The 22516-nt window shown below is 33.4% G+C and overlaps 1 protein-coding gene across 1 annotated transcript in view; it reads left to right on the top strand.

Annotated features, from left to right (window-relative positions):
* LOC106622699 (uncharacterized) overlaps positions 1 to 22516 on the top strand; it is a 150178-nt gene that overhangs the window by 80691 nt on the left and 46971 nt on the right. Inside the window, exons 3-4 of the mRNA XM_036356963.2 lie at positions 19298 to 19512; positions 20158 to 20293. Of these exons, the coding sequence (XP_036212856.2) occupies positions 19298 to 19512; positions 20158 to 20293 (351 nt within the window). The remainder of the gene's footprint in view (positions 1 to 19297; positions 19513 to 20157; positions 20294 to 22516) is intronic.

The raw sequence follows: 22516 nt of genomic DNA on the forward strand, positions 1-22516 counted from the left end.
TATAATATTTCTAACATCTGCTTTGTTGAATTTTTCATAACTCTGAATACCCTTATAGTTATTATTTTTCTTGTTTTCAATGATGCTAGATTTTCCCCTAGCAAATATTACAAAGACGTCTGGTTTTTGTGACCCACATAAGTAGTAGTATAGATTATTTTTAAACCCTGAACTGGGTATATTAAGTTCGCCACCATGTTTGTAACACCAAAGTAAAAAACCGTCGTTGACCCTAAAAAGCCCTATATTTAGTCATGGCCGTCTGTATATATACGATCTAGCCCTCAGTTTTTGCGATATTAACTTTGCAGATTTCCGATAATTATAGCACTAAACTGTAATAGAAACTAATCGATCGATCTCAAGTCCTTGCATGGAAAACTTTTTTTTATTTCACGTTCACGAAATTTGAGATGTATTATTATCTAAGGCGTCCCTACAATCTCCGTACATATTGTACTGAACCACTTCATGCTATTAAATATGCACCTTTGAAACATATTTTAGCTTTTATTTTATTTTTGTTTTTAAAATTAATTTGAATTAATTTAAATCGGCAGAACTTTTGAAAATTGTGCAAAGCTAATATTCATTCCAGTCAATTGTTGGGTATACAATATGACATAAGAGTTCAGTTCTACGAAAAACAGCATACTCACTTAGCTTTGGTAAATTTATTTGAGTAACGGCAGATTTCCTTATAAAAACGATTTCGTAGCTGTACCTTTAGAAAGAATCCTGTTACCTATTTGGCCTTTAAAGACTTACTCATTTCGAATTTATTTGAAGACGCAAAATATCAGACATTTAAGTAAACTTGATTGCATTTATTCACAAGATGTTCGTAATATATGTAAGAACACATCATACAACATACTTATATATTCGTATAGATAAAGCTTTGCATTTGTTATCACCTAACCGCTGGCTGGCGCTCTCAAAGTTTCTCACATTATTTGCATTAATATCCTTGCGTGCCTTATACGCATAATTCGCTGCTCTTATTATTTATGCAAATACTTATATTGACCCGCACGCAGTGGGCTCCACACTTACACATACATATGCAACAATGTGTGCGCACTTTTATTAACAGCCATACAATGGTTTATAAATCGTACACTCATCGATAATGGATTTAAATGATTGAGTGTGTTTGTGGACGTTTGTTTATAAATATGCTTGTATGTGTGTACGCGTGTGTGTGTGTGTATGCAACAGCTTTTGTGTGCTTAATTTATTTTTCAGCTTCAAACTTATAGCCAGCACCCACGCAACTCTGAGCAGTGGCTTTGGTTTTACCCAGCTACATATTAAATAACTGTAATTGATATTGGAGCCGGATCGCATCATAAGCTGGTCGCCACTTTGTTTGTTTATTTATTTACATTCATACTTAAAACACACACATATATACATACACATTGCAAAAAAGCAACTATATGAAATATGAAGGCATGCTGATGTATTGGGTGCTTATGTGCGAGTGAAGAGATGTTCATATTTAATATATAAGTAAGCATAAATATGCTCTGGCGAAGGCAGAGCGGGCCAGGTAATCTTAACTTGTTTTTTAACTTTATCAGTGGGCCCTACTTATGTATAATATCTCCTTAAACGCATTTACCGTTAGCTTATTTGTGAGTACAGTCATAGCTAAGCGCAGAAAAAATATGTCTGACCACAATACCTTCGCTTGGGAGCATACTTTTGGGGTGTAGGTGTGGTGAAGTCTTATAATATATAATAGCTAAACTATATATTTGCACAAAGCACACATACAAAAACACACTGATGTTTATTTATGAATAAAAAATTATGCATATTTGGCTGTGCGTGTTGACCGAAGTCTATTTACTCTAGCCATACCTACGCACTCACACTGGAGCAAACTACCCACAAGTAACTGTTTATAAACTTGTATATATGACGCCTATCACATTTTGCTTATATATGCATATGTGTATGGGTATGCACAACACTGGGCCTTTGCAAATAAAATGAATTTTATCTCTCGCACAAACCAAACAGACAGCATATAATATTTCATAATTTATCATTTTTTGTTGGTAGGCGTGTGTGTTGCATGAAAAAAAAACTGGAGGAAGAAGGCCAAAAAAAGCGAAATAAAATTAAAATAACCACTGAAGTCAAACAAAACACACACATGCATACGCACACATAACGGCAATAATAATAATGAAATTATAATGAAATATTCAATAAAGTGGCTTTAATAGCTTTTGCATGTAAATGTGGCAACATCGAAAGGAAAATGTAAATAATGAAATTAAGCGCAAAAATATCACACTTTAAGTGAAGTTAAATAGCTTATATGTAAAGTGAATGCTGCTGTAACCTTTACTAAGTGTAAGGATAATTTATATACTCTTACTGTAGAAGTGATGCAGGAAAGAGCAAGCATACTTCGATACTTGAAATAATAGATGTGATAGTCATCATAAAAAGCTTTTAATATATCATTAAAACAAAGCACAATTTTTCTAGAAAACTCAGTTATATTGAGATGAGATTATTTTATTTAAAACTTTAAGAGGCACTCCTCGTGTGAAATGATATGATATGATTAAACAATCATCTTGAACGTGAATAATAACTCCAGATACTTTAGTATGCAAGCCATATTGATTGCACCAGCTAAAGCGTTAAAACAGAAATGTTCAGTATACGACGTGGTGTACGTTGAAATGCTGAATTGCTGCGAAGCTGCAATAAACCGTACCAAGAAAATTGTATTTTCCAAACTGGTTTCCAAAACGGTATGCATGTATGTATGTGTGTGTGTGTGTGCGTGTGTCCGTGTTTGTAACACAGCAGCGGCACTGCAGAACGCCAGCATTCAAACAATTTGCTAAGTGTAAGAACTGCAGCAAAGTCAAAAAATTAAATAAAATAAGAAAAGAAAATTGTAAAAGCACAAAAGGCGGAACTCCCACAGAACTCATTTGCATAATTAGTTATGCACGCTGCAGTGCAGCAGAATTCTCTGCGCACAGCCACACAGAAGGCTGCATAAAACGAGCAAAAGCAAAATAATAAATACCATAACAATTACAATGTTCGAGTGCAAAAATATTTGCATAAAATAATAAAAAGCATCAAGAAATTTTTGTATGCATGCGTGTGTCTTTGTTAAAGAAAATAAAATTATTGGTGGGGGTTAAAGCGTGTGGCGAAGTTACGCGTTATGAGCGAAAGAGTAAAAGACTAAAAGAGCAGAAGTTTGAGAAATAGCTGAGAATAGTTTGAGGCTGCTGGAACGGAAATTATGCGGTGCCTTAATAGTACAAAAGTCAGGCAACAATGAAAATTGAACTTGAATTCGCGCACAAGAAATGTAGCGGAATTTCCTTTTGTAATTATTTTTCTTTTACTTTTTATTATTTATTCAGTTGTCTTTTTATTATTTTTGCTTTGCTTTACAGTATTTTTCATTTGTAAGCTCTTCGGGTCAGTTGTGTGAAATTGCGCAAAAATTAGATAAAAGATGTGAGAATAATATAAATTGACTAATAAAGGGGCTGCGATGCTAACAGGAATAAAATTTAAAAAAAAATAAAAATAAAATAATATAAAATAAAATAGAATAAAATGAAATAAAATAAAATAAAATAAAAATAAATTAAATTAAATAAATAAAATATAATAAAATAAGAATAAATTAAATTAAATAGAATAAAATAAAACAAAACTAAATTAAATTAAATTAAATTAAACTAAATAAATAAAAAAATAAAATATAATATAATAAAATTAAAATAAATTAAATAGAATAATACTAAACAAAATAAAAAAAAATTAAATTAAATGAAATAAAATAGAATAAAATAAAATAAAATAAAATAAAATAAAATAAAATAAAATAAAATAAAATAAAATAAAATAATATAAAATAAAATTAAATTAAATTAAATTAAATTAAATAATATAAAATAAAATTAAATTAAATTTAAAAAAATAAAATAAAATTAAATTAAATTAAATTAAAGCATAATAAACAAATAAATCGTGTACATGATTATACTTAAAAAATTATAATATAAAGTTGGCTAGAATACTCTTCAGAAATTAAAAAGTTTTTCATATAAGGATATGATTTCGATTGGCAAGTTTGTATGACAGCTCTATGCTATAATCGTCCGATCTGAGCAATTTGTCCGCAGATTATACCGTTATCTTGGACAATAATCCACCCCAAATTTCGTTAAAATATCTTATCAAATAGAATAGTTTTTCATCATAATTTTTTAAATTGTTTGGCATCTTTACTCTATAGTGGTATGACAGTAGCGGTACCGATAAATGAGCAACTTTTTCGGAAGAAAAGGATTTATCCGAAATTTCGGATCGATATCTCAAAAACTGAGGTACTAGTTTGCATTTATACAGACAGACGGACAGACAGCGGACATGTCTAAATCGACTCTGCTCATCACGCTGGTTATTTATACATATTATATATTTCGGTCTACGTAACAGTAAATTAACTATTCACCTGTTCAGGTATAATAATTACTTACATAAAAAATCTTAAAGCTTCTGAAAATCTGCTTCTTCCAAAAGTTTAAATAATTCTGAAGACTAAAATCTCTTTTATTCAATTAATTTGCAATTAATAATCAATAACATAATATTTTTTTAAGCGACGTTCCTATTCTCTTTTATTCACCCCAGATATCTGCCACCATAAACCTAGAGACTAGTGTAAAGTGTCTATCGCACACAAGTTGGTCATTTTAAAATGTAAAACCATTTTCATTCTGTTCAGTTATTCTTGCTAAACACACTTTGTTTACTTGAATCGCAATTGAATTAAATTTAATTTTCATTTTATTTGCCGGCCGTAATCATGGCAGACAGTCAGGCAAGGTGGGCGGCCAGTAGCTGCGATGTGAGCTTCTAGTATTTTTGTCAGTTCACTTTCTGCACTCCAGCTCATTTGCTGCCTATTCTCCAGCATAGTGTTTGAGTGCGCAGACACTCTCACACTCCACCGCAAACGAGGCGTTGGTTCTCGGTAATGTCCTCGCCTATTATACAGCCATTCACTAGTGTGCTTGCAACTATTACTTGATGACTTCGGTTAAAAACCACTTGTCTATTCATGTGTCCGTCCAATTTGTCCGTCCGCCATGTCTGGTAATATTTACGAACAAATGCATGAAGATCTCAGCCTTCGCCTTTGCCTACATTGCTCTTGACCGCTTCAATGGCGCTGCAGCGCTCACTTACAGGCAGATATTGAATAAATGTATGTGTGTGTGTGTTTTATGTGTCGAAAGGCCGTTGTAGCGCCACTGCTCATATAAATAAGGCATTTACATACACGTTTGCATATATTTGCAAGTGGCAAGCAGATAGCGACAGCGGCAGCATCGCTCAGCAACAGTGGCGTGTTTAAACATTTTGCGGTCTCCTTCTATATCAGTCGCAATGGCGCAATAAAAACTTTTCCCAGCCACTTTTATATTTAAATTTCGGCAGTCTCTCAATTACATTTAGTTTTTTTTTTTCGTGTTTGCTTTATTTTATTTTATACCGTTGCCCTTGTTTTGATTTGGTGATTTCAACTTTCCTTGTATTTAGTAGTATGCAAGTGCGTTTGTGTATGTGTGTGTGTATATATGAGTGTGTATGTGTGAGTTAATGACAACACATTGCCATGTTGCTTTTGTTAAATTGTCGGTAATGTGGCTCATTCGCAACAAGCTTTTCATATTTTTGTTATCTCGAGCTTTATTTTAGTTTTGATAAAAATACAGTTGTGTCTGCTATAGTAATGCTTACACGCACACAGCAATATATATGTGTGTGTGCTGTTTTGAATTTCTGCTTACTAGCTGCTAATATACACAGTAACATTGTGCAATTTTGCGGTAATTTCCTAGCAATTGTTTTGTGGGTAATTGTATTCTGAATGAAAATAATAATTTGAAAACTTTTAAGTTGCTGTTGTTGTTGCCACAACTTTTACATATACCATATAAAGAGTAATTAGTTAAATTTGCATAGAAATATTATTTTAATAGCGTAAGGCGCAGAATTACAACTCTGATCCATGGAAGTTGCTGGTCAGTTTGAAAAAGTTGCATTGTCTGTGCTTGTACGGCGCACCCAGCGGGTGGAAATACTCACATTGTAAACATAAAAAATTACTAAGGAATAATTATTATTAACTTTTGAGAGCGTGTTGTGGTCAAAGACATGAATGAAATGGTTTAAAGATATGAAATAATACATGAAATAAATATTCTAAATATTATTGTTATAAATTTTCGAGTTTCCACAAATGTTAAGTCAACTTAGTGTGGCCGAGACAACAATCAATGAAAGTACTAAAGTTCATTATCAAAAATACACCAGAGAAATACTTTTTTCAATACCCGGAATATAATAATATTTTCCCAATTAAGCGATCAGCCATTCAAAAGAAGTTTGTATTCTTCAACGTTTTTGTGCTGCATATGTAAATCGCATTATTTTATACTGGAGAAAATTTAAGGGCTACACCTTGAACGAAATTAAAAAACAATTGATAGGCTACACCTTAAAGAACAACATAATAAAATTTTCATTCAAAATCTCAAGCCTCAGGCTTTTAGAATTTAGCCACTCAGTTCAATTCGCTTTAAGAATTTATTATAACACACACTTTTCTCAAAACAGCACTTTTCAAAATTACCGGTAGGATTATTCAGAGACGAAAGATATGATTGCTATACAATTTTTTGTGCATGTTCTGTATGTAGATTTCCACACAATTATTTACCAAATAACTCAAAAAATATCAAATTTTTTTTTTTTTATTTTGTATTGTATTTTTAAAACTTGAATAAGTATAACCTTAAATTTAAAAACAATTATACACTAGTTATATACGAAGTTTGTAATACCCAGTAGGAAACGTCGGAGACTCTATAAAATAAATGCATAAATGATCAGCATGATGAACTGAGTTGATTTAGCCATCGGAATCAAGTTTTATACGGAACCTTTGTATTTGTGAAGGGTATTATAGCTTCGGTGCAACCAAAGTTAACGTTTTTTATTTTTTTTTTTTTCTTTATTTAATACCAAAAATCACCTGTTTTTAGTTTCAACAAATTTTTTAAAAATTCAATTCTTTCCACCGAGATTTTAAATAGTTACTGCTTCAATGCATTTCAACGGTTTGGGTTCAAAGGTCCACTAAAATGTAAAATCTACCAATGAAATTCTCGAGTTAAGGCCTTATATCGCTAGCATCTCTGTTGTTGGCTTGTTTACTATTACCACTTTATATAATGTCACTGTCATCGAGAAATAGTTAGTAACTTAACTCTTCACACATCATTTAATCGACCTTTAACTATACAATGGCTACCAAAACGTTAGAGCACTTAGGTGTTCTTGACACCAGGAGTTCCATATATAAACCTCTCTCTTTCCTAATAATATTGAGCATATTGCGGTTATACAACTCGATTCTAGTGTTTTAATTCTCAGCCTAATACGTATTTCGTATATTATATTACGAATTATGCTTCTGATGTTGTTTGCAAATTTAGATTACATCCAAGTCGTTGCAGCTGCGAAAATTAATTTCACAAAATTTGAAGAAATTTTTCTCAGTCCACAGTGCTTAGAGCTGAACAATATGTTCGGAGTTTGTATCGTTTTCTTGGAAAAGAATATGACTTGATTCTGTAGCATCAATTAGTATGACAGGTATAACCTATAGTGGTCCGATAACGGCGGTTTCGACAAATTAGTAGCTTCTTGAAAAGAAAAGGACTTCTCTTTCAGATCGATATCTCAAATACTAAGCTACCTCAGCGTATATACAGACAGGCGATATTGGCTAATCGACTTAGCTCGTCACGCTGGCCATTTACATATACATTTAATAGAGTCTCCGGCGTTTTTTTTTTTGGGTTATAAAGTTCGCGGTAACCTTAATATACCCTGTTTAGGGTTTCATAGCAATTGTTTCAGATGACAAAAGGCAAATGGAGTATGAGTGGTAGTCACTATCAAAAGCTAGTAAAATAACGGTAAATAACCTTTCAACTATTAAAATTCATATTTTTATACAATCATTGACGGATGACTTAGTAATTATTGCACTAATTTTAATTAAATTTGATACCAAACATCTTCTTTATAAGTAGAGTGATAATAAATAGTCCACCTCATTTACTACATAAAGACATTTTTTATTATTAATAATATAAAGTCGTTATTTTCTTGAAAGTTTTCTGAGCACTAAAATTTCAGTTTTAAAGCACAGCAGATTATATTGGCGGGCTAATGTCATCAATCATGTAAAATAAATAACCGATCAGCACAGAAACAATAACAACACAGAAGCTAAGAAGAAGCCAACGCAACGATTATACACTTTTCATAAACAATTTAGCAAATTGCCATTAAATTTCTAGTTAAGTGCTCTGAAGTGCGTAGAGAGAGTGGCATTAGAATAAATGTTATATGTGTATGTGTATGCGTGTGTTTGGTATTCAATATAGCGATGATGACGATGATTATAGAAAAGCTGCTATCAATGGCATGCACGCCAGCAACAGTCTGGTAAATGGGAATTTTGTAAAATGGAAAGTAACCAGCCGAAGCGAGAAATTCTACCATATTACTGTATATGTGTGTGTGTATGTTTGTATGCTTATGAAAATCTACGAAATATCAAACTTATGCTATAAAATGGTAAACGCAACGACGTAATTTTTGCAGAAGGACAAATCTCGGATATACATATATATAAGTATGTATATTGAAATGCCAGAAATTCAATTATATACGTTTAATGCACACATACTCGTACGTATTATACATGTATACATACATATGCATGTACTTATTTGGCTTACATTGTTTCGGCTGATAGCGACAGCTGCCAACTGCCGCGTGTCCGTAACTAAAATTACATTCGTGCTAGTCACGCTGGACAACAATTCGAGAGTCCGCAAAATTTGAAAGCAGTGCATAAAATATTGACAGCTGCGGGAGAGTGACTCACGACAAGTATACCAACTGCATACCTATTATACACTATTGCAGAAGCCATTGAAAATGATAAAAATAAAGAAAATCTTAGTGAGTTGAAACCCATTGGAACCATTAAAGGAAGGAAATTACAGGCGATCTGAGGTCGAGTAAAGCAAGGGTAGGAGCGTGAATGAACTGTTAATAGCTAAAAATGATTTATCTCGATTTTCGGCAAACTACTAAGCCTATATAAATAATTTATATAGAAATGTTGTTGGTAATGAAAAGATCTATATCTAAAGACTATAAAGACTTTTTTCACATAACCTCAAAATTTATTTGAAAAATTCAAATAATCAACCAACCCTGCATTTTTTCTATTTAAAATATTTTTTTTTTGTCCTTATATTGATCTAATAACAAATCCGTAATTTTCAACCAAAAAATCGCACGTCAAAATTTCAGATATTTTTAAAATGGCTTGATGATTGCTGAAATTTCTTCTTTCTGATTGTATTAAAAATGTATACATCACTATGTTAAATTTGCTCAGAAAATGCAAACCAAATAGAGCCCACTTTTACTAGAGTTTACTATTGTGCTGCCACCTATCGAAAAAAGCGAAACTATTTATATTACGGAACGAAAGTCCACGGCGTTATGGCGTTTAAAAAAGACTACCAGAAGGTGGTTTCGAAAAGTTTTATTTCAAATATTTTGAATTAGAGTTGCCACTTATCAACAAAAATAGCAGTAGTGACATTATAAAATATCATGAAGATGTTCAAAAACTTTATCAGAACGTTGTCAGTCGAATCAGTTTCGAAATATCGTAGAAACACAATAAGTTTGGATAGTTTTATTTTGGAAATAAATCGGCTTCTAGATGTACTTTAGCCACTTTAATACTTATTGAGATATTAGATATATTTATTACTGTGTTTGTCTAAACTGAGGCTGTTTGACTTGAGACTTGAAGCTACATGTTCCAAACTAAGCCAGAACTAGCCATAAGATGGCCGTTAACTAGTGTTACACTCCAATACATGTTCCAAAATAGCTGCAATTTAGGTGAACCTGAAACTTATTAGCGCCAAATTAGTATCAAACTAGGCTCAATTAGTTCCATACTATGCACAAACAAATTCAAAATTGGTTTCAATGTTGCTGTTCCTAGTTAATTTCCGTGAACAATATATCTGGAGATATATCAAGATGTGCAATTTCGTTCCTGATCGTGCAAATAGGTATTACTTTAACAAGCAGTTCGTTTATAGCTTCTTCAAAATTTTCCCATATCTCGTCTTTGTCAAAAATAAGCCAGGCTTTACAAAGCTTCGTTAAAGTCGATTATTTCTTGTTAGTTTTAATAAGATTTTCATAAAATTGGATTCTTGAAATCTGCTTTTTTCGAACCTCATAACAGCGTGTCTCTCTAATATTCAACGAACGTTTTCAATAAATTGTTTGGTAGCTTCATGTCAGAAGAAGCATTTACTTAATATCGGCGCTACCAAGTGTATCCTTCACATGTACCGACAGCTGTTGTACCAGCAGTATTGCAATAATGGCATTGCAACTATTTGTCGCATATTTGTTTTGTGTTTGTGTGCGTGCATCGCCAGCGCAGAGTTATTGCAAATTGTCATAATATTTGATGCATGAAATATTGAATTCTGCTGCCGATAAACGTCGTGACGCCGCCGCTGTTGCCATTGCTCTTACTTACATTGCTGCCGCTGCAGTGGCACAGCTGCAGTCCGACAAAATTCCGCACTTCTTTTGTTACTATATAGCACACGATCTCACTCTCGCCACCGTCCGTTTACTTCACCACTCCCTCGCGCGCTCGAAAATTGCTTCGAAGGAAGTGCAATTTTGTCGAACATAATTTCCGCCCCTTACCGATCCAATACCGACAATATACTTAAGTTCATATTCTCTATACTTTCCAATTCGTTGCCGAATTGGAGCGACACACACACACACATACACATCCATAAACAAACAAACGAACGGATGAGAGTATGAAATATAGCGAATTGTTAAAAGTAACAGACAAAGTCGCAGAAGTACGGAAGTGAGTGCTGACAAAACAGGCAGTGCGGTGAGCGGATACACGTAAGGTCTGCATCACGTGTCTGGCTGTGTGTGTTGGTGTATGTGTGGAGTAATAGAGTTGCATTCGGGAGAAAAATTATTTTACTTTATGACAAATTTTGCTATAAGTTGGTATTGCAAGCAGCTGAAGCGCATACATGCCCACAAACATACACTCTCACACATATACCCACAAACATGTGATTATGGATGTCTCTCCTTGTATTTTGAACGACATGTGCACCCTGGCTTTGGCTTCCCATAACTCCATTGTTCTCTCCACCCTCTGCGCCTTGCATTCGCCCTGCATAACTATGACAGTTCATAATGCAGATTGCGTACAAATGATTTATTGAAAAGTTTGAGTGAAAAAATGCATGTAATGGCAGGAAACTTTTTAGCCAAATCGATTCGATGGCAACTAAATGCACTTCCAGCTGTGCGTACTCACGGCGCTCCAGCCCATATATACACAGTGACTTCACCAAGCGCGGGGTGGCAAAGCGGCCCGAAAGTTTATTTTATGTCTACTTTAGTCAAGGCTCTCTACTGGGCGCTTCGGAAATGCATTGCTCTATCAACAAATGATGCATTGAAGTTTCTCTGTCGCTGGGCGTGCCTTCTTTTTCAGCTTTTAGAGTGCATTAAAAAAGTTTGTGAAGTATTTACTGCAATTTTCACTCAAGCAAAAAAAAAAAATCGCTGTCAATGCATTTTGACATTTCGCAGTAGAAGTTAACATAATATGTTTTTTTTCGCGGCACCCGTTTCTTTAGAAGCGCAATGGTAAAGGTTTTCATATGCTTCCGAAAAAATGGCACAGCACACTTATAAGATATATACAGTTTTATATTATAATTGTTGATCCGGTCATAAAATTATGTAGATGTGGCGTATTTTTACTTAAATATTTTCTATGTTAAAATGCACATGTGGAACTACAGAGGCAAAAGTTATGTAAGATAATTATAGTTGAGCGTGAAATCGCTTTATTTTACCGACGATGTCGCGAAATTTCACATACGTATGTCAACCAAAGGAGAGAATATCTAGTTTACTAAAAAAAAAAATGTAATGGGTTATGAGTTACAAATGAGTTTTGTTAATTTCCTTCATGAGTAAATTAGACAAGACTAAGTCATAGCATTGACACCACAAATCAATATTTAAATAAACTATTTAAATTTAAAGTCAAATCTATATCTATATCTATATCTATATCTATATCTATATCTATATCTATATCTATATCTATATCTATATCTATATCTATATCTATATCTATATCTATATCTATATCTATATCTATATCTATATCTATATCTATATCTATATCTATATCTATATCTATATCTATATCTATATCTATATCTATATCTATATCTATATCTATATCTATATCTATATCTATATCTATATCTATATCTATATCTATATCTATATCTATATCTATATCTATATCTATGTCTATATCTATATCTATATCTATATCTATATCTATATCTATGTCTATATCTATATCTATATCTATATCTATATCTATATCTATATCTATATCTATATCTATATCTATATCTATATCTATGTCTATATCTATATCTATATCTATATCTATATCTATATTTATATCTATATCTATATCTATATCTATATCTATATCTATGTCTATATCTATATCTATATCTATATCTATATCTATATCTATGTCTATATCTATATCTATATCTATATCTATATCTATATCTATATCTATATCTATGTCTATATCTATATCTATATCTATATCTATATCTATATCTATATCTATATCTATATCTATATCTATATCTATATCTATATCTATATCTATATCTATATCTATATCTATATCTATATCTATATCTATATCTATATCTATATCTATATCTATATATATATCCTAAATCTAGGCATTGCATCACTTTTTGCCTACCTTACTTCCATTTTTTCCACATCTCTGTCTCTCATCATTCACCTTACAGCTTTAAACATTTTATCTTTCCTTCCCTTAACACTCTAAGCGCACACCTTTAATAACCAATAAAATGTGTAAAGTAAATATATTTTCGTTAACATGTTTACTGTTTTTCCTCAGACAAGAAAAAATCCAAAATACTATAAAAGAGAAAGAATAAAGGAGCACCACACGAAAATACACATTTATTTTGAATATTTAAAAGTAATAACACTTGTCAATTATTGCACATCAAAGTATTTGAATTTGAGCATTTAGAACATATCCTCGCCACGCGCTTACCCTGGTTAAAGCTTGCTTTCTGCAAAAAAGACTACCCCACCCATCATCATTAATCCTCCCTTTGGCGTATTTAATGTACTTCTTCGCTGATAAGTGAAATGATTGAACAAATTGCATGAGAAACCCTTTACTTACGCGTGCTTTTGTTGATTGCGAAATCGCAGGGAATTTTTAAACGACTTGTAGGAAATTTTAGACTAGCGAAAACAGAGGCTAGTTAAGAGCTAAAGTTATAAATTCTTCGAACTAGACTACTTGTAGTTAAAGCTGTCAATATTTGTCAGTACAAACATAAGATCATTCTTGAAAAGTCGGAGAATGCATCAGTTCCAAACCAGTATATTTCTTTCGGGGGCACTTAGTATGCTTAACTTAGCTGGCGCTTCTGCAATTCGTTGGCAATAAAACGATTGTAACCTACGAAATGGAGCGAAATAAAAGCGCAACAAACACTTTTATATACACATACACTCACATACTTGTATATGAAAATGCACAAACAGTGACAGAAAATAATAATAGAGTGATGCGAAATGTGAAATGCGAAAAGGAAATTGCATATTCGCCTTGACAGGATATCATAAATTCGTTGATAGGCAAACGCACACGCCCATAGGAGCATTATATATGTTGGTGATTGTGTGCGTGTGGACATGTGCATACGTATATATAAGTGCTAAAGAAGGTATAAGTTTTAAGCTGTTGCCACGCTTTTTCCTTGTTGTGCTTAAAAGCCGATAGACACACACACACTCAAAAATACCAACATACAAATGAGTGTGCGTTGAATTTAAATTCGCAATGAGTGGCTGAAGTAAAATATTTATTTTTACGATAGAGTTGCCAAATGCGAAAATTTCCACAATTATCAAAAATGTTTACTTAAAAATATTTAAGGCTTACTAATTTTTTTTTTTAATTTTCATCGGTCTAAGCCACCGGGGGACATCCACAGAACTTGCTTTTCAATTTCTTCTTTATTTTTATCACTTAGATTCTTTCGAGTAAAAATTACAAGCAGACATATACTTTTAGTGAAAAGTAGTTCAAAAAACTCAAGAATCGAACTCGCGAAGTTTTAAGATTGAGTTATTTCTATACGGACGTGTTTTGAATCTTTATTATAGTTTTTGAGTCATGTTAGCATCATTCTTCTCTTATTTTTACTAAATCGAACACTTATTTTCATATTTAATTACCCAGCATTTTTTCATGCACTTAGTTGTTAGCAAACCTTTCAACATTTAAATTTAAAAGGTTATATGCACTTGCTATAAGTGCGTTGGTTTGTTAATTTTCTTTAGGAGGCATTATATTTAATAAATAGATAAAAGGAATACATATTTATATAATGTAATGTATTTTACTAATCAGTGATTCTATTGAAAAAATTTGGATTCCCTTATGACATAGCCTATCCCCAGGAGGCCCTCCAAAAAAAGGTGTCTGACGGCAAGGCATATTTTCGTGCATCGTTGTTTTTGTAAAAAAATTGACATTTCAGAGTAAATGGAAATTATGATCAGAAATATTATTTCCATGTTATGATTTCCATGCTTCAAGTGTTAAGTATACAGAAATAAATAGCTAAAGAAAAATATTATTTCTGCAAAGAGAAATATATAGAGATATAGTAAATGAGAATCAAAATATAAAAAAACTGCTTAAAAAACGTATTCGCTGACAAATTTTTTGCATATTAAGAATAGTAAAAATATTAAATTAAACAATTTAAAACTTTATATACCTATATATATATATATATAATCATCAGTATTTCATAAATTTATATTAACTTTATTGTTAACAGCTTTTGAGGCTAGTTAAACTGAGTTTTTTTATATTACTTACAAATATTTAAACAACTATATAAAATATTGGAACGCAGAATTAATTTGAAAATTTATTTTTTATTATCTCATTATTTTTTAATTTTTTATTAATCCATTAATTTGGTTTTAATTTATTTTATTTATTTAATAAAATTCTGCTCTAAAATAATCAATTTTATAACTTTCGCTCTTTGAGTACCGACACTAAATTTAAACTTCTACTGAAAATCTCATATTATATTTAACATGCCCTACTTGTTATCCACCCTAACGACTGTAACCTACAATAACACACACACACATACATACACACGCCCACATAAACATACTCAGGTGATTTCACTTAAATGAATTTTCTGTCGTTCACTTTATTGGCTTAAATAGACTCCAGCTCCATTTGTGCACGCTCTTGTAGTTTGTTTACGATACTCGAGAATATATTTGAAATGAAAAATAAATATAATATTTAAGGAAAAAAGGGCAACCAAGCGTTTAACAACAACGCAGTCAGCATAAATGTCAACGACAGCACTCATTTCCGATTTTCTTCACACAAATGGGTGAAAGCCTTTTCATCATTCCGTTTTGAGGTTGAAACCACGAAGAAAGGCAGCGCGCATAACACAGCATAGCACAACGTAAAGCAACACTCATGTTCATTCACGCACAACGCAGCAACTAAAGAGCACGCATATTCAGACCTACACACACACACACACACACACATAAATGAGTGGAGCAATCAATAATAGGCTGCTGTTGTATCAGCAATCAATACCCCTTAACTCAGGCTTCACGCTCGTTGGCGTTGCTCAACCGAGACTTGACAACCATACAGCATATATGCGCATATGTGTATGTGACTCTGTGTGTGTGTGCCATTTTTAACAGTCAACCGGATATTACATATACCAAGCAGTTATCAACGCCAGCACTCAGTCACAGCCTACTGTCTGCTGAGCCACACTTTAAGTCAGTTAGTCAGTCAGTCGGTTTACCTGTCGCCGTTGCCCCCCTCCCGGCGCGCTGAGGTTATCGATTGGACCCCATTCGCCTGCTTTCCTGTCTGCGGCTCTTTATGGCCTGTCTTTGACGCATTCTCGTTAATGTTGACGTTGACGTGGATGGTGATTTTTGATGCCGTTAAAGTTCACTCACACACACACATCTACACACTTACACAAATACTCATATTCATAGGCACAAAAAAGTACGAAAATGGGTGCGTGTGTATGGTAAGCCATCATAAGTGTATTGTCTTTCAACCTCTGATAGCTGATGGCTGATAGCTGCCAGGTCGCCGCCAAGCCCACGCTCAGTCTCGCTAAGCTCTTATATTATCCACATACATACATACGAGTATATAAATATCTGTGATGTAGTCAGGTTGTTGAGTGTATGTCTGGTGCCGCCATATCTTTTTGAGCTTAATGCTCTTATCACGATTGCCAACGCATATAAATACAACGCGTTGGCAAAAACTGAAGTAAAAATCATTGAACAGACTTACGCAGTAAAAGTACACATATATAGTTCTGTCGAAAAGAAACAAAAAACTCATGATAGACAAAGCGAAAAAAGCTCTCAAATGCGTGTTCATTTAGCGCCGACAGCGCCGACACGCCAGCAGCAGCGTTAAATGCGTAAAATCTAGTCGGCAAACGGCTGGTAAGACTTAAAAGCTTCAGCTGAGAAATATAAATTAGAAATGGTTTTCGATATACCTTGGCAATCACATAGAACAACTTAGGGGGCAATAAAATTGTATTAAGTGAAGCAAATTTATAGTTCGAATCGTGATTGTTTCGTCAAACTTTTCAGAGATTCAAAGAGGTGAGGATTTTTACGGTAAAAAAAATTCATAGGTTGGATATTTTTGGATGTTCCCCGCTGAACCGTAACATTGTGTCTGGCTTAAGTTTTGAAGAAATATGAACAAATTATTCTCTCTGCCCATAGAGCACACTAAGCAGTGCCTTTTTGAGGATGTAACGGTGTCTCAACAATGCCTTGTGCACTATCATCACTCCACACGCAAAGTGGAACGCGCTTGATGGTCGTTCGGCTTCAATTCTTGCACGAGTTGGATTTTGTAAAGCCGCAAATTAAGATCCTTCCACAACATCTTCCTTAAAGTGAATGGGTTCTAATTGTTGCGAGCAATGGCAGATGAACTCATTTGGGTCTTCAGCAATAAAGTCTTCAGTGCGCACTGTACGCGATCTCTGAGGATGAGATTATCCCCTAAAATCAACCTGGTGCGAAACCAATCCATGGTTGTACGAATTATTGACTCTGTTGGACGTTTACGTCGACCGAATATTGGACGCAAAAAGACAAAATCTGGAAAAAGTATTGACTGATTGTAAACGACACGTCTAAAAAAACACCCGTTATAACGAAGATACGAAATCCATTTCTCCATTTTTAGAAATAAAGATATTTCATTGAAACGGCTGTATTGACTAGCCCTTAATCTCAAAGTCTTCGAATAATTTTTTATTTTCTAAATTTAGGGAAAGAATTTAAAAAATTTGTTCTCACTTCAACTATTTATTTTCATCTCTACGCTTTGGTTTTTAAAATAGAAAGTAAAGTTTTTGGGAGCAAAAAGAGCATTTTCTGCTTTTGAAATCGACTACCCACACTTTTAGACAAAAAAAAAACACTAGACTATTTAAAGAGGAAATACGCTATTGACAAGCTATTTGTCATTTACCACACATATCCCGGCAGCCGCACAAGCCATTAGACAACAAATGAATGAATGTGTGAACATTTACAGAAGTACATGCACAGACATATTGCCTAACCTGTATCAGGACTATCGGGCACAAAACTAAACAGCAAACTAGACGTCATATAAATATATATGTACATATATGAATGCGCATATATGTATGTGTGCGTGACAGGATAAAATTGTTGTACTGCCGAGGCTTAAAGTTTATTTTAGTTTCGTTTTCTGACTTTGTTTTGCGCCTGACAAAGCCAAGAGCAAACCAAAATAATTTGAAAAAAGTGATGGCAGCAGAAAGGCGATTTGAAATTTCACCAATATTTCCATTTTTATCATTTTTGTTTTGCGCCAAACAACACAACACGGCTTGTAATGGATATAGAGAGCGCGCGTCATGCGAAGTGGCGCTAAGCACAACAAACGACCTTTAGGCAAATGCAAACGCGTCGAACCCAGGCTTCAAACACACATACACACACACAGGCACGCAAAAATTGGCTGAAAATCAGGGACCGGAAAACTTTCAAAATGGTGTGACATTTTAGTTTTAATTGATTTATGTGTTTCATTTTAAAACACGTCGGTGCACAGGGAGGGAGCGCCGCAGCGGCTGGCTAACAGAGCTGAATTCCTATAGTGATAAAATATAATAGAACAAGTGTGTTGAGGAAAATAGAAGCGTGGGAATTGTATAAAAAGTCAAAAATACTACGGTGGTGCAGCACGTTTTTGGCGCTCTTTGGCGGCACTGGCAATCTCGACACTTCGCTGGTATTGGCTTTAAGCAAAACTGATGGCTGATCGATGACTATGTGGCACACACATATCTATATACATAGTTGTTAGTATGTGTGACTAAATTTTTTTTGTTGTTACACAGTGTAAAAGTATACGCATATAACCGAATTTGATATCCGGTGGGCGTTCAAATAAATCTCGAAATTGCGTTTGGCATGCGAGCTAACTTTTAGCTTAATACCGTTAGATTTTCAATATACATTTTTTTATTTATACTGTTATTTCATGGAAAATTGCCGCTGAGTGTTGGTGTAACTTTAAACAAATTTACCATTTTTCAGCAGAGTAATGGAATCAACATTTCTTTAACGCCCAAATGTAGACTACATATTATACCAATTTCTTAACAACTCAATATAGGGTATACAAAATACAATATTTAAATTACAAAATAGTTCAAGCAATTTTTACGAAAATATGTGAAGCCATTTGTCACTTTGGCACTTAGATTCCATAAAATAAATTCTTTGTGAAATTATATTTTTATTTTTCCACTTCTGAGTACTTAGCTAACTTAATAACATGCATTTCCATTTCTTCTATTTACAGATTTTGCTCACGCCGCTCTCAGCAACGTCAATTTATTTATTGAGCCACCAGCGGTGCGTCGTGGCCAGTCGGTCATTTTACGCTGTCAGTATACGCTAGAAGGTGCGCCACTTTATTCGATCAAATACTATCGTGGCAATTATGAGTTCTACCGTTATACGCCGGGGGAGTTTCCAAATGTGAAACACTTCCAATATCCGGGCATAAAGGTGGATGTAAGTACGAAATTTATTATAACAAGTATTAGGGAATGGTAGATGATTATGCTAAGTCTGCCTAAATGTAGGCAATTTTTTTAGTCATTTTGTACTTCTTTTCAAATTTGAGTTCAATGTTTTAAAGTTTATTAAATAAATGTATTATTAATGTAGTTTCTCGCCTACGCATGGAGTAGGCTTCTACAAATATTTGCCCACAGACGGGTGTGTTTCTTAGCTTAATTTTCTGGTGCGTCTTAGCAGCTCTAACATAAATGCATTTAGTTTTAGTTAGTCATAAAAATAATATTATAAATCAGAAAAAGAGTTTGAATATTATGCCTTAACTGCTTTTAAAAAAGCCGTTTATTTACTGCAATCGTAAAATAAATTAATGAAGTATATATAGCTTTAAAACTTAAAAAAAAAATTCCCTTTAAACTTATTGAGCCATATCACTCATGTCATTGAGATAACCTTAGAAGCATAGACTAGATATACGTCTTCATCAAATTCGCAAAATTTTTTCTCACTCACAACTTTTCATATCATATTATTATCAAATCCAACACCTTGCCGTTCATTTGCTTATTTATAGTTCAAATATTGTCAAGATGATCTTAACCATTAATATAATTTTATTATTTTTCTTATCCATTCCAGGAAGTTATCTCCAATGCCACGCAAGTTGTTATACGCGACGTGAAATTTAGTTTATCCGGCAACTTTTCCTGCGAAGTCACGGCCGATGCACCGCTCTTCTCCACCGCCACCGCTTATGCGCAAGTACAAGTTGTGGGTAAGTTCACCATTCTTCTTTATTTTGGTCGCATTCTAGTTAATATTTGGCTCTTTTGACTCTACTTTTTCATCTGCGGCCACATTTTAACGCTGAACTGTCAAAACTTTGGCATTTTGCGAAAAACTTTTGGCTAATTATGTGCATTCATAATTGAAAAATTCAATTCACTTTTAAGCGTCGTAAGTAAATAACTGAAGATAAAGTTCAAGCCATAATGAGTTGTGCAATAATTGCGGAATTAAAGGAATCACTAGAATTTTTTGGAGTTTAAGTTTTGATGAATTTTTGGAAAGACTTGGTGAGTTTCGAGTAGGCTATTAGCAGGTGAAAAATAGAGTCATAATTACCTCTGCTTTGGGATAAGAAATTTGAGGAATTACTCACCGAGATTTTGATTTTAGTTACTATTTTATTTATTCTGGTTGAAAAGAGATAAATGTACATATTTTTTTTGCGAAACTTGCGCCTTTTTAAGCCCATCTCTTCACACCCGAATTCTCTCCTAGCTATTCCCTTTTATCAGTAAGTATTTTCCACTTTGTTGTTGAAACGCGCATCTATATTTGTAACGGCAAATATGATAATATGAATAAAGTACACGCTAGCAGATGATTACTACAGCCACACAAGTTGCAGTTGTAGAAAAAAATTACACCCTCTAACGAGCAGCTTCAAGGAAGTAAAAACGCTCAGCTCTTGCTGCATGCAGCCACAAACGGAAAGAAAGAGCAGCAAAAACAAAAAAACAAAAAGAAAGTTGTAAAAAATCGCAGAGCAAACAGTGTAGGCAATAAAGCAGCGAAAAAAATATTTAAGTTCTACGAAGACAACGTCAAAGCGCCACCTGTAGTGGTGTTGAAAGCTTCAGAGGCAGTTGTGTGTATGTGCAACACAGAGTACATCCATCAGCAATGCAGACAAAAAATTCGCCTTTAGAAAGCGACCAACAAAGCGAACACTGGTGGCGGCCAAATGCAAAGTGCTCTCAGTGTACGGGGGCAACTAACTTACTGCATGGCTGCACAAAGTTTATTGCCTTGCAGGCTTTTATTTTCACACACTCAAACAAACGGCCGAACAGACAGACAGACAGACAGGCAGGCAGGCGGGCAGACAGTTAGACAGTAAAGTGCTTAAAGATGCAGGCAGTTTTTCTATATAAAATGTATAAGTGTATGTGTGGATGTATGTATGTGTTATCGTCTTTATGAGTTCCAGCGCAGTATTCAGTTTTTACGCGGAAATAATTACTGTTACGTCGGATATATACGTATTAACTAGATAGTCAGCAACATCAAAGAATAGATTACTCATACGCACTGGTGTACCCCATATAATGTTGATATATGAATAATAAGGTTTGGTATCCAATAGTAAGAAGCTTTGTAATTATTTATTTGTGTAATGGATAAAATGCAAAGTATAATATAATGTAAAGATAAGATTGCAATTAACCAGCCTATAAATATATATATTTTTTTAATATAGTATACAAAACTCTTAAACTAAAACTTTTTTCAACATTAATTCTGTGTGATTTTAATGCATAAAAATAATGTTGCATTAAACCATTTTTATAATTAGGCAATATTTAAGATAATCTTTTCAAAGGAAAATGTATCACTGTGCATGAAAGGTTAGAGTGTTGTAATACTTATTTGCTTTGTTAATAAAATTATGATTTGGAATATTCGCGCTAATACTGACCGAATTTATAACTACGCGTTAAGACTGCTTAGCTGTCGACTAGTTAAAAATAATGAGGCCGATATCAACCAGCAAAACTCAAAGCAGTATTTTTGCTGTAGTAGCAATATGCTAAATTAAAAAAAAATTCTTTCACAAAGTTATTTTAAAATCAGGTGAAAGACACATTCTTCGAAATATTTGCTATGAAAGAAGTAACTCATACACTAAAACAAGTAAGAAAGGTCTAAGTGCGGGTGTAACTGAACATTTTATACTCATACATAAATTATATACAAGATTCTCATATATATTTTACAATGAAAGGCGAGAAGATACCCTTTTATTAGAAAGATATCGTTCGGAAGTTAGAAAATATTTTAATTACGTATTTAGGCTAGGGGAAGTATTTGGCCCAATTTTAACCATTGCACAAGGGCGTGCTGTTATTACATAAAATATTCTCCCCGAATTTCAATACTAGAACGCATGTACTAAACGATATGTTCGATAAAAATCAGCTATATGCACTGG

The sequence above is a fragment of the Bactrocera oleae genome, chromosome 2 (genome assembly GCF_042242935.1).
Source record: "Bactrocera oleae isolate idBacOlea1 chromosome 2, idBacOlea1, whole genome shotgun sequence".
NCBI classification, from domain to species: Eukaryota; Metazoa; Arthropoda; class Insecta; order Diptera; family Tephritidae; genus Bactrocera; species Bactrocera oleae.